The 16,732-nt window shown below is 41.0% G+C and overlaps 1 protein-coding gene across 2 annotated transcripts in view; it reads left to right on the forward strand.

Annotated features, from left to right (window-relative positions):
- Window positions 1–5,714: 5,714 nt before the first annotated feature.
- RBMS1 (RNA binding motif single stranded interacting protein 1) overlaps window positions 5,715–16,732 on the forward strand; it is a 144,047-nt gene continuing 133,029 nt past the window's right edge. The window contains exon 1 of one of the 2 annotated variants that reach the window (XM_069020831.1): window positions 5,715–6,004. In XM_069020831.1, the coding sequence (XP_068876932.1) occupies window positions 5,930–6,004 (75 nt within the window). In that variant the 5' untranslated portion in view covers window positions 5,715–5,929. The remainder of the gene's footprint in view (window positions 6,005–16,732) is intronic. The other variant, XM_069020832.1, reaches the window with a different exon arrangement.

The raw sequence follows: 16,732 nt of genomic DNA on the forward strand, positions 1-16,732 counted from the left end.
AGATGGTTTATAAGCTGTAGAACTTGTCTAAAATGTGTGTAGGTTGGAAAGTGGACATTTCATGCTTTGGAATAGTTTTATTCCAAAAATAGGAAAATGTAGGGGTGTTTAGGGTCATTTTAGAATGAAGCCTGAAGGATGCATCCTTCGCTTGCTTAAGATGTGCCTAAAGACAGTGCAATACGTAATTAAAGTCTTCAGAAATAAGATGGCTGTTGTCTGTGTTAATTAAACTTTCAATTTTTGTTTGCATTGCAGGAAAAAAGATGTTTGTTCCAAATTATCTACAAATGATTAAAATCAATGGTTTGAATCCCATCAGGACTAACCATGGCTGGTTGGTCAAGCTGGTAAAAAGACACTCACAATTATTCTTATGCTGCAGCCAAAGCAGGCTGGGCTTGGTGTTTGAGGAGAGACGGGAGGAATGGCAAATACTGCCCTGAAACTGAGATGAGAAAATTGAAAGGAAATGTCCTAATGAAAGAATCATAGCTGGTCAATATTTTATAGCGATACAATTATTCTGTTCCTTGTTCATCTGCTCACACTGTGGAGACTGTCTTGCCAGAGAGACTCCAGGATAGTTAGGAACTGCATGGGATGGAAGTTTCTGATAAATAATGTATGAATAAAAGTGGGATTCTTAACTACCTCCACCCTAGAGTGAACATAGTCCTGTAATACAACTCACTTTTGCCATCAGTGGGAAGACTATTTACATAAAACATGTATTAAATAGATCTATGGAGCTGGACCAACAAGAGGTGCCTCACAAGGTTTTATGAAGCATGCTGGAAAAAAACAAATTGCTTTTAGTGTGCAATCATCTCTGTTAGATGATTGGGGTAAACCAGAATATAGAAAATATAGGAAGTGGGGCGCTTACGTTGGAAAGGATTCTTCCAGACCTATCTAAACATGAGGCAAAGGTTATTACCCAAATTCATGGTGATATGTTTAGCTGCAAACACAAACCGTTTTCGTAAGCAGTGTGGTGGCATCTTTTGTGGGCGTCCATTGCCAATAGTGGGAGCATTGCCTGGTGCACATGAAACCATGAAAGGGGAGGCTCAAATGCAGAAGCATGTTAAATGCCTGTATGTTAATGCCAGTTAAATGCTTCACTTGCACAATCAGAATAGTGTATAGCCCTGTAGGTTTTCAGAAGTGAATTACAGTGCCTGCAGCTGTCAGGAGCAGCTGAGCCAGTGCAGTGCATGGCTCAGCTCTAAGGATAAACAAGGGCACGCTACATTCAGCAGTGTTCCAGGGAAATGCTGTTACACCAGGAGAGCTACTGTAAAAGTACAGAATTGTACTCACTCTGTTGAAATAAATATTTAAGAATTTGCTGAAAGGGTTAATAGCCACTAAAGACAGAGAGCTGATTTAATTGATGACAACAATCAAGTGCTTTTCATCTTGGTGGCCCATGAACAATGGCCGTTTATTTAGCCTTTGTGCTTGAGTGTGGCCTAGTGCGACCTAAATTGAAGAGTCTTTCATTTGTGTTGCAAAGCAGTCAAGGCCCTGTGATGGGGCTAAGGGTGGCATTACAGCAAGGAGGTTTTGCAAGTAATTGGAACAGTGTGTGTTGAAGGCGTGGGGAAGAGCAAAGAAGCTGCGCTGCATTTTTGTAGCCCTAACATGCTCTCTGAGAATGTAAAATAGATTCGTGGTTTGTTGGCATTTGTGCGTGAATTAGGACGCAGTACCTGGCCTCTCTGCATCCACAACTGATGGACTGCCGGTGCTTCTATTTGTTTTAGTCCTTTTATGTGAATCGCAATCGGCAGATTCTTAGCGAGTGATTGTGGTGCCCTGCACAGGCAAAGAACTGGGTGAATGTTTGACACAGTTTGCAAAAAGAAGTAAGGCACAGGGTAATTTAGCGACTTGCTCACCCTCTCACCCACATGCTGTGGTACATCTGTTTTTGAGGAAAGATCTCCCAAGACTCAAGTTAGTATCTTAACCAGAAAAAAAAAAAGTCTTGTTCAAATATCCCTGACTGTGTCAGAGTAATAACGATTTCAGCATAAACACGTCTGTCTCTTTCAGCTCAACCAGTGCAAAGACCACAAATGGTGCAGAGTACAGCAGTTCCCTTGGTTCCTGAAGTGAGATGGTTTAAATACATTTCCCTCCTATTCTGCCTTGCATTTGACTTTTTCTGCCTTAGGGTAGAACTCCTGATGTTTAAATCAATCTGTAAAACGTGAATGGGATTTCTCTTACAACAGTATTAGAGTCAGGGCATAACCAGTGATTGGGTTCCACTGAGTTGCCCTAAAACTCCTCTGACATGGCAGCACATACAGCGCTTCTCATGCTTCTCATTTGCAGCAAGAACCCAAGTGTGTTTTCATCATATTTTAATCACTCCTGAGCAGTTAGAGAATATCCATGATAAGGAAGTAATGCAAAGGAAACAAGTAGAAGTTAATACTGTTCCATCAATACTCAGTGAACTCTGGCCATGGACAAAATTGTGGAGTACTGTTTTCCTTAACATTTTGTAGGAAGTCAGCTTTTTACTCTTTTGGGTATCTACTTACTTCCAGAACACCCTTCAGTGTTCAGCACTTCACCCTGAAGTGTATCTTCCTTCTTAATCCAATACCTTGTGTGGTGCATAAATGGTGGAAGCATTTTAAACCTTGTGAGTATTTAGTTATGATGACAGGAGTTAGTACTGCCAGACGGCACAAACCGTTTCAATTTAAAAGTTTTTATTTGCATTGCAATTAACATAAAATAAGTAATTAAATCCAAACGTTTCCATTAGTATGAAAAGTTAAGAAATTAGTAATTTGGTTTAAAGTTTCATCTGCAATACCATCCTGACTGTATTGCACAACTTGCATTCATATTACTAAGTTGGTTGAATAATCAATGTATGAAAAAGACAGAAGCAGAGATTGCCTTCTGTGATGCTAAATTTGATTTTTTTGACCCAAGAATTCTTCATTAATTAATATGCTAAACACCTTAAACATAATTTAAAAAAAAATTAAAAATACTGTAATTGAAGCTCATGTAAATGATTCCAATAAAATAATTATATCCTCTAACCTCTTTTTAATAAAAACTGAGTATTATTTGCAAACTCTCATTAATCATCGCTGGGATCACTACACTGTAAAAGTTTGCAGTATTAAGTTGCAAGCTTATTTTTTAAATTCAATGGTAAATTTTAAACTATGAATTTTGAAGTTCTTTGATGTCAGCTTCACAGATATGCCAGTGGAAGTAGACCTTTAATTAGAAAATATTCTGGTTGAAAATGGAACCGAATTGGTTTCATCATTACATTAACAGTGACACATGTTTGGGGATGAGATTAATCTTTAGAGCAAAGGACTTCGTTTGAGAAAGTTCTAAGTCTCTGCAAGAGAGACTGGGAAGGAACTTGGAGATCAGCTTTAGCTGTTATGGTTGAAATCAAATACTCTCTTAGCCAGATTTGTTCTTTCATCACTTCCAGGAGCTGTTGTGGCAGAGTGCATTGCTGCTCCTCTCGCTGGCAGCCATCAGCCATTACCAGTAACTTGACACAGTTAAGCTGGAGACTATTGCAGTTGTAAATGATGGAATGATAGAGGCTGCATTTCCCCTTTCCTCATTTCCTAAAGATTTTTTTTCTTCTGGATGCTTCTCTCCTCATTCACGATTGCACAATGTACTTGTGACAACCACAGTTGCTGTTTACATGAAGATAGATTCTAGGAAAAGACTGTTTATTTCCGGATGTCTTTACTATAACGTTTTCTTTCAGATTCATTCTTTCCTTCTCCTCAGGAAAATCCCCACAAAGTGCATCCATCAGTTACCAGCCTTTATTTCTTCTTCTTTCTTACTCTGTTTTTCTCTGAACAAAACTAAGCGTACTAGTACCCATAACCTGTCAGCTTATGAGAGGCCAGCACCACATTCTTTGTAGTTCAACCAAGAACTTCAGACCACAGTTTGGCAGTTCTCAAAGCAGTCTACAACAGTATCCTCACGTATCTGGGCTGTAGTAACACATTTCCCCATGAAGCTCTGAAACTTCATTTCTGCTATCCTCTGACCATGCACTACCCTGGAGCCGTATTACCTGGCATTCTTCAGAGATAATTGCTGCCTGTATGCTTTTTCCACTACATAAACGCCAGTAAACAGAAGACAGCTGATTTTAGCCATGGCCATTTCAGCTTCTCCAGATGCACATTCTTAACCCCCTCAAATACCTGGTATTTCTGTTCTGATCAGCTTTTCCCTAGCTTTAATCTTTGTGCCTCTCACAAAGGACATAACCAACTCATATGTTTTCTGTATTTCTCCTTGTTTTCATAGTCATTCTAGCTGTGTGCTAACAAACAAAAAACAACCCCAAAACAATCCAAACAACCCCCCCAGACCTAACCAAAACTCAAAAGCTCCCGTGCCTTTTCTGGGGAAAACTTCTCCTAAAGATGCAAATGGTCCTTTAATCTGTGTGGACCACAAAGCAAGTACAATTCTCTTCCCTGGCAAAAAGTTTTAAAGTGATCTTAATAGCTAGCAAGGAGAGCTGCAATGTCATTTGTGTAACTGTCCTCTGCTCAGATGGAATTTGGAAGAATATCTGCAGTTACCTCTCATTGCTCAGACTGCACCAGGGATTTCACGGCTGCACAAAGGCTGCCTTTACTTTCCCATTGGGATGCCTGTACATCCTTTATGTTTTTAATATTTCTTTCCGCTATTATCACATTTAGTGATATGGTTGATGCTAATAAACTCGGGAATTTTGGTGGACCTTAAATACATGTTTTATTAATCAAACCGTGCTGCAAGACAAAAATGATTGGGATTAGTGTGACAAAGAAATGGCATCGGCTTAATGCTCTGAAGATCAGCTTATCTTTGGGTTGAAAAGAGATGGACTTGTCAGAAGTAAACCCACTGGACTGAGTGGGTTTTTTACAAACAACAGTAGAGCATAGTATGCTGCTGGTCCCTACTTCTAATGTTCAGGAAATTACCTTTCACAGAGAAAATACTCAAGTGAAAAAATATAGCTATTATTGTCTACAACAGGAATGTTTCCTGTTGGAGAACTCAGCACCATTGGCTGAAGTACAAATTTAAGAACGTGCAATGGGCCAGAGAAATTGGTCTGGCTTTGTGGTTGCTGCTCTGTAAACTGATTTTAGCACTGCAGTCTCTTCTGCTCCGGCAGATAAATGGACCCTGTACCGTCAGGCAGAACTGAAGCCAAATTTGGTTTTCCAGAATTGTACCCAGTTTTCCCCTCCAGCTTGTGCCCTGCACCACTGCTCAGCAGCGGGATGCACAAAAGAGGGAAGGCGATAACAAAGCACAACCGGGCTAATTAGGTCAGAGCCGAGCCGGGCGAGATACGGCCACTGCAGCTCTCCTCCTCCTCTCCTCCAGAACGCGGAAAGGCTCCGCTCCGCTCCCACCGGGCACCGCAGCTTTCCCCGGCGCTGGAGCGGCCCTCGGCCCGAGCGGCGCCGCCCCCCGCCCCCCGCCCCGGGGGCTGCCCCGCCGCGGGGCCACGGCTGGGGCTCGCCCCGGGCGCCGAGCGGGGCTAAGCGCCTCCCCTCGCCCCTGTCCCCCGCCCCTCCGCCAGCCCTGCCCCGCCGCCTGGCACCGCCGCGCCGGCCCCGAGCGCTCCCCGCGCCGCCGCTCCGCTGCTGCTCGGCCCGGCCGGGCGGGGACTTGGCAGGAGCTCCTGGGCAGAGAGCGAGAGTGCCTGCCCCCGCTCCTCTCCGCTGTGGCTTTTGGGTGGAGGAAGGTCTGGGCTCGGCCGAGGAGCAGCAGCAGCCGCCGCCGCCGGAGAGGAAGAGGCAGGAGGGGAGAGCTAGAGACGGAGAGGCGGCTGGAGCCCCCCAAAGTACCCCCCCATCCCTGCACTGCAGGCTACATTTCCAGCTTCATGGGCAAAGTGTGGAAACAGCAGATGTACCCCCAGTACACCACCTACTACTACCCCCAGTATCTGCAGGCGAAGGTAGGGTCCGGCACGCCGGGCGGCGCGGCGGGTCTGGGGCTGGCCCCGCTCCGAGCGGCCGGACAGGGCCGAGCCCGGGCGGGGGCTCCGCGGCTGGGGCACGGCCCGGGGGGGGCGGTCAGGTTGCACCGGGGGACGGAGACAGGAAAGAGCCGACAGCCCCTTCCTGCCGCCCGCCGCCGCCCCGGGAGCCACCGCCGGGCTTCCACTCCCTCCTCTCTTTCCCGACCGTGCAGTCTCCGACCTGACGCCCCTCTCGCCTTCCCCCTCCCGCTGCCGGTCCCTCCTCTTCCCCAGGGCTCTCGGTGTGTCTCCTCCTTCCCAACCACGTCCTCGGCCACCCCGCCGCAGAGCGGAGCGCTGCGGGCCGCGCTCCCGCTGCCTTCGCCCAGCGCAGCCCCTGGAACGGGGGAGAAGACCCGAAGTTCGGCCGGCTGGGGCTGCCATGGCCGTGCCTCAGCCGTGGCGGGGGTGCTGTGACATCCCGAGGGGTGGCAGGGCGTGCTTACTGCTGCTATGGGGATGGCCCTATTTAATTCCAATTAATTACGGGCATTGAGGAAGCTGTCGGACTCGGGTGGGTACTCATTGTCTGTGGAGTTGGACCTTTGTGAGCTGCCACCTCGCAGTTTTCAAACTGGATTAAAAAACGCATTAAAGGTCCAGCTGCTGATGATTAATGTTGTAGACGGGTAGCTGCTTTTTGCGGGGATATGGATGTTAGTAGTTCTTGCGGTGGAGAATCTCCACCTTTTTCCCTTTCTCCTTCAAGTCTTTAAGGGCAGCCAGCCCCACTGCTCTAGAAGCATCATGCTGCAAACTGGCAGATGCAGAGGTGGTTGCATCAGCTGTCTGGAACATTTAGCATAAGCCTTTCCAACCACCAGTGACACTCCTCACAAATCAAAACAGACCCATATGAGGCTTCAATGTGTGAACTTTTTTTAGAGGTTATAACCGTGGTGTGGGGTTTGGTTGTGATTTTTCTATTTTTTTTTGCTATTGAAGTGTCTTGCCTCTTTGGCAATGACAGGAAAGATTTCCTTTCCCTTTATCTGCACACTTGATAGGCTCTTCTTTTTATTGTGTTTGTGTTACTGTATTGTGAAATGTATTTTATACTCCTTGGCTGAGAAATAAATTCCGTTTGACAGTCATGAGACATTTTACAAGGCAGCAATGAGGAAGCTTTGAAATGTGCTTTCATATATGCAGAAATTGATAGAAATGTGATGAAGGTCTTAAGGTGATTTGAAATGACTAATCTGTTAAATGTGCAATCGACATCAGGCTAAAGATGTACAGACTATAGCCATTTAAAGATTATGCTGCAGAGTAATCACTGCAGTACCGTTTACATATATATATATATTTAATGCCTTATTTTAAAGAAAGATAGAATGCCTAAAGGACAGCCTTTTGCATCACTTAGCTGTATGACTGCATGTACATTCTCAAATGAAACAAATGTCTTTATTCAGAAACTTTTATGTTCATGGTTTTGCATGGCAATAGTAAGTTACAAACCAAGTACATAACATGGAATATATATAAAGCAGTATCACCCAGCTGTTTTGACCTGTAAATAATTGAAGAGGGAGATAAACTGTAATAGCTTATAGTAGTTAGTAAAGAATGATCCTAGAAATCCATGATCCTATGAGAAAGCATGGTGGACCATCTTTTGAAAATGTTTCCTGTACAGATAATTTAATATTGATTTGTATTACAGTCAATGACATCTTCAAACTGTCTTGCAGTCTTTGCTATAAAATTATACAACCTGAAATTACATTGCTCTGTTTCAGCAGAGAGAACACAGAGCCATTTGACCTACACAGATGAAATGAAATATCCTGAGATCCAGTGAAAGTTTCCTGTTTTCAGAGATCTCGATTTTACAAAACAAATAAAAGAAAAATAGCTGTCTCCTTGGTATAAGTACAAGGACCAGTAACTGTAAGTTTTGATACTCAAGTATGCAGAATCCAGTAATACAAACCATCTTCCCACCATGGATCCCCTCTAAACATGCGGAAATACTAATTTAATTCATAGTTTTTAGATATTCTATTCTTTGGGCCCCAAAACAGCTCACTGTCCACTCTATGTCCACTATTTCAGTAAGTCTGGAGAAATATTTGGTTTTTGTTAAACACAAATGATAATAAGAGTGAATCACCTTTGCTGAATGAGTGATGGGTAATGGTACATGATTACACTGGGGGAGGTAGGAAAACATCCTAAACCAGAAGTTTTGCTTCTCATCTTATCCTTATTTAAATAATGATGGAAAATCTGCTGACTAATAATCTGCAAATCAATAACTAGGAGGTGATAGGAATTTCTCGAAGATGGATTTTTCTGTGGAGCGCTCAAAATTACTCATTAGATAAATTGTATACATTCCTAATGGCTCTTTAGGTTAAAATGTTGATGTGGTCAACTATTTTAATTGCTACAAATATGGTTTAGATTTTAAAAAACAGATTTTGTATTTGACTGTTATGATCTTCACAATCTTATTCATGAAGTATTCAAGCTGGTTCAGTGATGTATTCTGTGAGGAGATATAAACATTTGCTGTGATTCAGCACCTCCCTCCCCCTATTCTTAGGGAGCTCAGCATCAAAAGAGATTAGTGAAACCATGGACTTAAATGAAATGAGCAAAATTAACATTGGAAGAGGACTTTTAATATGAAATATTATGGCAATGAAAACAGTTTGAAATGGCTTTAAGTTGAAGCTTGTAAAACCTTCATTTTTAGGACAGTTTTTATTCTGGAATATGTTTGACATATCTGCTAAATTTTTGTGTCTTCCAATGAATGCATGTTTTAGGACAGTTCCTGTATTGCAGTATTGTATGGCTGGTCAGAGAGCATCAAAAATATTGTCCAAGTTCACTGGATGTTTCTAATGGTTTGGGTGCTTTCTTTAAGCATATTTCCATAACATTGCTTTTCAAATTTCAACTCAGTTGTATTTCATTTCCATACTTAAAGCTTTACTTATAATTGAGAGATTTTGTATTTCAACATTTTGGAAAATTATTTTCATTAAGATCACATGTGTTCTACCAGTGCTTAAAGGCCTGTCTGCCCTGGAGTAAAACCTGGCTGTGCCAGGCAGAGTATTGTAATATTTAATGAGACAGATTACACATAAACAAATACAAATGTATAGAGACATGTCCAGGCCACAATCTGTTTGCTTTGGTCAAGTAAGAAATAAAAGTGAATCTATGTTTTGTTTTCCCCTATCAAGTGGAATTCAGGGTCACAATGCACACAACAGTTTACAACTAAATTGTGATAACTACCTGTATTACTGGTTTTCCCTTGGAGAGTTATGTGGCAACATGGCTAATTCCCCTGGTAGGCTTCTGTATCATAAAGGAAAGCTCTTTGTATAAGAGAGAGTTCATAGAAGATGGCAACATTTCCTGTAGCTAGAATGGCTTATCTAAAGTGTAAGCATTTAATAGTCATAGATAATACCTATGTGATACTTGAATTCTAGTCATTTTGTATGGTGTTAGGTAACAAAACCGAGACCTAATGAATTCTGGTGAATCTTGCTGAATTATCTTCAAGTGGGCTTTGAACTTGATCATTTAGTACCTTCAAACTGGTGCCCTGGCAGCTCTGAGAAGAACTAATATTTCTGGAAGTTGTGTAGGTTTGTAGGCAGGACTGTAGATTGATATAAACTGTAGTGAGCAGGCAGATTCTGCCATGTCAAAACTTTGCTCTCAGGCTGTTGAGAGCAAACCTTAAAATGGGAACACTTAATTTTTACCCAAGCCTGTTGATGGCAGAGTAAGAAGGAAATCAGTTATTAAGCAGTGTAGACATGAAATTATCTTATTAGCAGACACTGAATAAGCTGCAGTTTAGTGTCAGTATATGAAATCAATAGACCGATGTAGAACCATCTGCTTCTAAAGCAGAAGAGGTAGGACCTGCTAATTGTTTGCTGCTATTGTGTACCTTGGCACTGCATTCTGCACCAAGCACAGGTCTGTTACCCTTTAAAAAGTTTCAGTAGCTCATGGGCTGATTTTCATCAGCATAAATGATTACTAATTCCAATTAGTTAGATTTATTCTGTATGCACTTAGACTGCAAAATCTGTACATAGTAAAAGACAAGTTTACTGTAAAGCAGAGTACACGTGTTTATAAGGTTGGATAAAAGTAATTTGCACATTTTGTGTTCTGAGAAGTTATATTAATTGTCCATAATTGTGATCTCTGTGGTTCTTCACTGAGCTTAGAAATTCATTAAAATAAAAGAAAAAAACCCACAGGTTAGTTGCAGGCAAACTTTTTGTCTCCACAGAGTTACCTGATCCCATTACCCTCTTCAGCCTCTTGAATGTGCTCTCTCCCATTCCAGCCAGGCTGGAGGTTTCTTGTGCAACTATCCAAAGAATTCCTTCCAAAAGTGTACTATATTGTGGAAGGGAAAGAATTTTAAAATCCACCAATTTTAAGAAAAGCTTGAGCATTTTGGTGGTAAGGTAATCCCTCTGACTCTATTTCAGAGGATGGAAAATAGGGAGAAATGAAGAGTATTACCTAGAAAGAGCATTTTCTTCCAAACATCCCAGTCTAAAACAGGGAACGTCTGTTTACATCCATACACCAGACCAGTAACTTTTCGTCACTGGTCACAGTGATTGTTCTACATAATTGTTCCAGCCAGCTTGTTTTGTGAGGGGCATCTCTGTCCTTGTCCCAGTTGTAGCTACTTTTAACTTCTAAAGTTCAGTTCAGATGGTCTGTGATGAACAAGAAATATGCCCTTCAGAAAGTATTTCTAGAAACTCTGGCTGGAATAATTCTTATATATGCAAAAGTCTTTCTAGAAATGGGTTGAGCAAAGTTCATACAAAACTCTGCAAGTGTTCATATCATGTATTTTAAAGTACATTGTTGTAAGTCTCTAAATAACTCTGATAAAGGAACATGAAATGTAGTAACACTTCACAACACCATCATCTTGAAGACTGGCTTTGTTGAAGCCAACATGAGTTTAGCCTTTGGTTTCAGATAAGCAACATTTACTAGAACCTTGATTTATGGTTGGTTTATGCTGATCATGCTTAATTTGGAGGTGATTTGCAATGACATGATGGTCGTAATCTTCAGAGGAGCAAAAGTTAGGGAGCACAACACGGAGATTGTGTGATCAGGGCTGGAATCAAGGAAAAACAGCCATGGCATCCGTAAGGTGTGTTAATTTTGTATTTTTCTCTGAGGGAATCTTTTAAAAAGAGCTTTTAAAAAGCCACGGCTTTCCTCCCCAAATCCAGCCTCCTTATAGAGAGGAATGGTATAAATATACACATGCTACAGACTGAATTTACAAATGACAAAGTAAAAAATATTTTCTCCACTGAATTAATGGTAGAAATTACAGGTTCTTATTAGCTTCGTAGTTTCTAGAAGTTTGAGACTAAACTCATCCCTCGAGTACACCACGCTTGGGGCTTAATTTGATGCTGTGTGATTTGCCTCATTTAACAATTGTCAACAAAATCTTGGTCCCTCTCTGTGATTCTGTAGTAACTTTACTGCAGACATAGGAGCAGATCCTGAGTCTGATGGTCGTATGGGACTGACTCTTACAGAAGAGTGATAAACCAGTCTGTGACTTGAAATAGTCTTGAGACATTTATTCAGTGCTGTTTTCCTTTTGTATTTGATTGTTAACCCCCTCCAGGCACCAGCTTTGACTCTGTGAAGTTTATATCCAGTAGGTAGGCAACAGCTGTAAGAAGCCAGAATTACACAATGTCTGATTTGTGCAAGTGTATTTTCTAGCTTTACCTTCAGCACAGGATCCCAAGGCAGTCATGAAAGGCGTGCAATAAGTTTGTGGGGGGAGAAGCTAATTTTCTTTGAATAAAACAGTTCTTTAAAGTATGGGTTTTTTTCAAAACTCAGCTGATACTCTTCATAATAATAGTAGGGTTTTTTTCTCATTACTTTAAAACCAGAATTGAGCATGCTATATACTTCTAAATATTTTGCTTCTACTTAGAGAATCAGTCTCTAGGTCTCAGTCTCAAGCATAAAGTTTCTTGAGTAAATTTCTGAGCTTCCACTCAGTGTTGAAAGAACAAAGAAAAGGTAGGCAAAATTATTCACATTTTTGAATGGAGAATAATACAATGTAGCAAAGCATTGTTTTCTGAATCTATTATTCTATAAAACAATGCCTTTAAGAAACATGTCTACTTAGTATATACATCAAAAACCACCTTGGACACAATTTTTCATCCGCTTTGAAGTCCAAGTAGCAAAGTTTGACCTATCAATGTTGATAGTAGATGCATCATTCTTACTCAGAAAGGTAATTGATACTACCAACACAGCGCTTCTAATGAAAGAAATGTAACTGTGGTAATAGCAAAGAAGTTTGAACAAAGGCGTAGTAATAAATGGGAAAATATAGCTCTGTACAGTTATGTATTTCAGTTTCAGTCTTCCATAATTGAGCAAATAACAGTGGTTTTTAAAAATAAATTTATTTTCATTAAATTATGCCTTTGGTTTGAGAAATAGTCCCTTGAAAATGTATGCTCAGATTTAGCTAAAATTATATACTTGTCTTTGTTGTATTGTATAGACTTTTTGTGAGCTGTGCAAAGTAGTATTCACAACTATTTTTACTGGAAAAACTCCTACTTTTCTAAAAAAGTGAAAAATGTTGGAAAAGCATGCTGATAAAAATCTGTTCTATTTGAGTTTAATTTATTTCAGTCAACACAGACACACAACAGATTCAGGTCATATTTACTGTGGTTAATAGATGATAATTATTATCTGACTTCATGCATCTTCTTAGTCTTCCTCAGCTGAAAATACCAAGATCTGCATTTAAATGTTATTTCAGTAAGTTCTGAGCTGAATTATGTTATCTCAGAATTGAGGAAGACAAGGAGCTTGGACATGGGTACAACCAGATACACAGCTCACTTGTTCCATGGTAGCTTTCGGAGTACTGTGCTCTTGTTTGTGCTCTGAGACTGTAAGAGCACATTTAGTCTCAGTTGCTCCGACTTGTTGAAAATATTTCAAAATATATTTAAGATAAATTTCTGAAATCTCACCATGCATGTAAGGCCTGTGAGAAATGCTTCATATTCAAGGTAAATAAACAGTGCTTACTGATACAAAGTGGAATACAAAATGTTTGGTGTGACTCTTGTGCATTGAGAGGGAAGTATTGATCTTTTCTAGAGAGGTGGAGCGAACAGGCTTCACTTTGTGGATTTTACAACAGGTTAAGAAATGAATTCCTGTGCTTGTCTCTTGGCAACACACACTGACACAATTTCCACAGCAGTTTATAGGCTCTGGTAGTATCTGTGACCTCTTCTGTCCCTCAGGCCATAGCTACATAATCACTTTAATTTTACATAACTATGCACAGAGCCAAAAAGGGCAATCTTGTCTTCCCCCATTGCTCCCAGCAATCCATTCCTATCCCTTCCCCTGTGCTGGTCCTGTATGATCAGTCAATGAGCTGAATCAAGAAACCAGTCTGGCTGAAAACTAACCCCAAACCGCCCAACTGCAGTACCTTCTCACAGTGGAGAAGCTAATGAGGTACTTAGGAAGTTTGAGATTTGCATGACTATGGGTGAAGTTGTCTCCAAAAGAAGTCCACCCTCTTAGGTCTCACTTTTGTCTGACGAAGTGGTGCTGTGTAGCTCTTCTGAATAAAAGGTTTTCTGTGGCCTTGGCCAACAGGGCTCTTAGGTTACCAAAATCTGCTCATTACACATAAATGCAGATAATTGTTAACATAATTTTTCTACTACTTTATCTTCTCTTTTGTTGTTTCAAATTGTGTTAGATGTTGGTGCACTAAGTGTTAAAAAACCCTTTGAGTCTGTCTTTCATTCTTGGGACCAAAGATTGTGGAGGTAAGTGTGAAATAATTTGCTGAGAGGGCTTAAGTTAGGTATAGGCCCGGGAGAAAAGAAAGAATCAAATGTAAATGAAACTTCCAGAGGCCTTGTAGCATAATGTTACATCTAACTTTCCATTTTCAGCACAGTGCAACATTGATATTTTATTTCATTCTGGGGAAAGGGGGGAGAAGGCTGGCACTTCAAATTAGCAGCAGCTGCAGAATTAAGACAAGGGTGTTAGTGACTCATTTGGAAAAGTACTAGCTAAAACATTCTGTCTCCTAGAAAAAACATTAAAGAAGGGTTTATGATACAAACTTTGAATTTTGTGAATAGTGTCAGTGACCCTCTGGTTTCCTCTGGGTAGCTTTCCTGATTAGTGACCATTTGCTTTTGACTATTGCACATGAAAGTGAGGGGAATACATGGGGACATTTTGGAGGGGGAAACATAGCTCCTATCAGGGTCAAAGGCTCTAGAATACCTCTTACTTCTTTTGACCCAGTGAGTTGTCCAAAAGCTCAGATTATTATTGTTTCAGGTAGCTGGAAAAAAGGGCTATGTGTAGTAGCTTCTTTGATGTTTTTGAATAAATGACAGAGTAGTCAAACTCGAGTTTCCCTGAACACAGGGAACTTGGATCATAGAAGGAGTTTCTTTGTTCTCAGTCCCAAATATCTTTTCCCAATTCATTATTCTCACCACTCAGGCCTTTTACTGGACTGTATTCAAAGTGCTTGTATTTAGGTTGTTCTCTACTCTTTCCACATCTGTATTTGGGTGAGGTTTTTTCCTTTCTCTGATGAATATGGGTATTTCCCTCTTTTATGCCCAGGTCCTACAGATGGTTTTATTTAGAAGAGCAGGCTATTTTAAGAACAGAAGGCTAAGGAGAGATCTAATTGCTGTCTAAATGTATCAAATGAGAATGCATTGAAAAAGTGGAGCAAGACACTTCTTGGAGATGCATGGGGTAGGATCACAGGATAATTCAAGTTGGAAGGGACTCCAGGAGCTCTCTAAATCAGCCTTTTGCTCAGCTCAGGTTTGTCTAGAAGGTCAGACCAGGCTGCTTAGAGCATTATTCGGTCTGTTCTTGAAAGTCTCCAGGGATGGAGATGCACAGCCTCCCAGCAGAACCTGTTTCAGTGCTAGCTATTAGGGATTTTTTTTCCTTATTTCAAGTCTGAACCTTTGGTGTTTCAGCTTAGGCTCATTGACATGTCCTCATACCATGGACCACTGTAAGAATCTCCCCCTTCTCCTTAATAACCTTCTCAGAAATTTCCATTCTATAAATGAAAAGCTGCTATTACCTTCCACCAAAGCCTCCATTTCTCCAGCTCAAACAAACCCAGTTTCTTCAGCTTTTCATAGAATATGTGATCCAGTCCCCAGCCATCTTGACAGCCCTGCACTGAACTTGCTCTGGCTTATCAATGCCATTTACTGGGGGCCCAAAGCTGCATGTGGGATTCTGAACAGAGCCTTTCAAATGGGGATAGTCACTTCCCTTTCTGTGTGCAGCCCAGCAGCAACACCAGAGCATGCTGCTGGCTTATGCTTGGCTGGCTGGCTGCCACAGCCCCCAGGTCTGTTCCAGCAGAGCTGCTCCTCAGCCAGTCAGTTCTCAGCTGACATAATTTCAAGGGACTCTTCCTTTACAGGTGCAGAACTTTGCACTTCTCTGAGGTAAAAATGTTTAAACACACCAGTCCTGGTACAGAGACTTGTAGTGCTCCACTTGGTCCACGTATGACATTCACTGCTCTCCCCTTGTCTGCAGAGCTGGTATTTTATCATAGAGGGGAATAAGCAATAGGGTGAAACACAATGGACACAAGTTAGGACATAAGAAAATTGTGATTAGATATGAAGAAAATCTTTTTTTCACTGTAAGTGTGACCTGAAGGTACTGAAAGAGGTTCTGGAATTTCTTGGAGATGGTGAAAAACTCAACAGGTCCTGAGCAACCTGCTCTTGGAGGGAAGTTGGGCTTGCACGACCTCCAGTTGTCCTTCCCACACTAGTGTGTGATTCCGTAAGGCTGGCCCTGGTAGCCATCCATCAGCATGAGAGGCTCTAAAGAAACTGCTACTGTTCCTTCCATGTTCCATCATTGTAAGCTGTGCTATGGAATTTGGAAAGGAAAGGAATAGAAGGAAATCCCTTTTTCTGTTTAACAGGCCAGGCATTATACAAATATGCAAATGACATTGCAATAATCATAAATCATGCAAATTCCCTTATCCCATTTTAGCAAATATCTTGTTTAAGCAGCTTAAAATTTGAGGTTTTAGGTTTGTCTATTTGTTGTTCTCCTGGCAGAACATTATAGTGCTATAAAATTATGCTGTAAATTGTGACAGACTTGTATACATTCTTATACCAAACCACTTTTTTGGGCTGGCATTTCTTGCTCCTGCATCAAATCTGAATGTGATGATAGGTTTTTGTCTGGAACATGGATTAAAAATTAAATAAAACAATAATTATCCCCCAATTCTTGTTTCTTTCCAGCAGACATTATTCAGTACAGCAGAATAATGAGGAAGGCAGTATTCTTTCTAGTAGAAAAAATCGGAAGAATTTACATGTTCCTATTGCTTTTTGCTAACAGTTCTGCTATATTTCACATGACTTTTCTTCCAAATTACAGTAAGTTCATCAGCTGCAGGAGCTATGGATACATGAAAGGCTTCCAAACCCACCCACCCAGCTTCTTTAGCTCGCTCTGCTTTTATTAGCACTTCTTTCCAGTGTCTTTTATATACTCTCCCCCAGATTTTCTAAGGAT

This window comes from Aphelocoma coerulescens, chromosome 7, assembly GCF_041296385.1.
Source record: "Aphelocoma coerulescens isolate FSJ_1873_10779 chromosome 7, UR_Acoe_1.0, whole genome shotgun sequence".
Classification (NCBI taxonomy): Eukaryota; Metazoa; Chordata; class Aves; order Passeriformes; family Corvidae; genus Aphelocoma; species Aphelocoma coerulescens.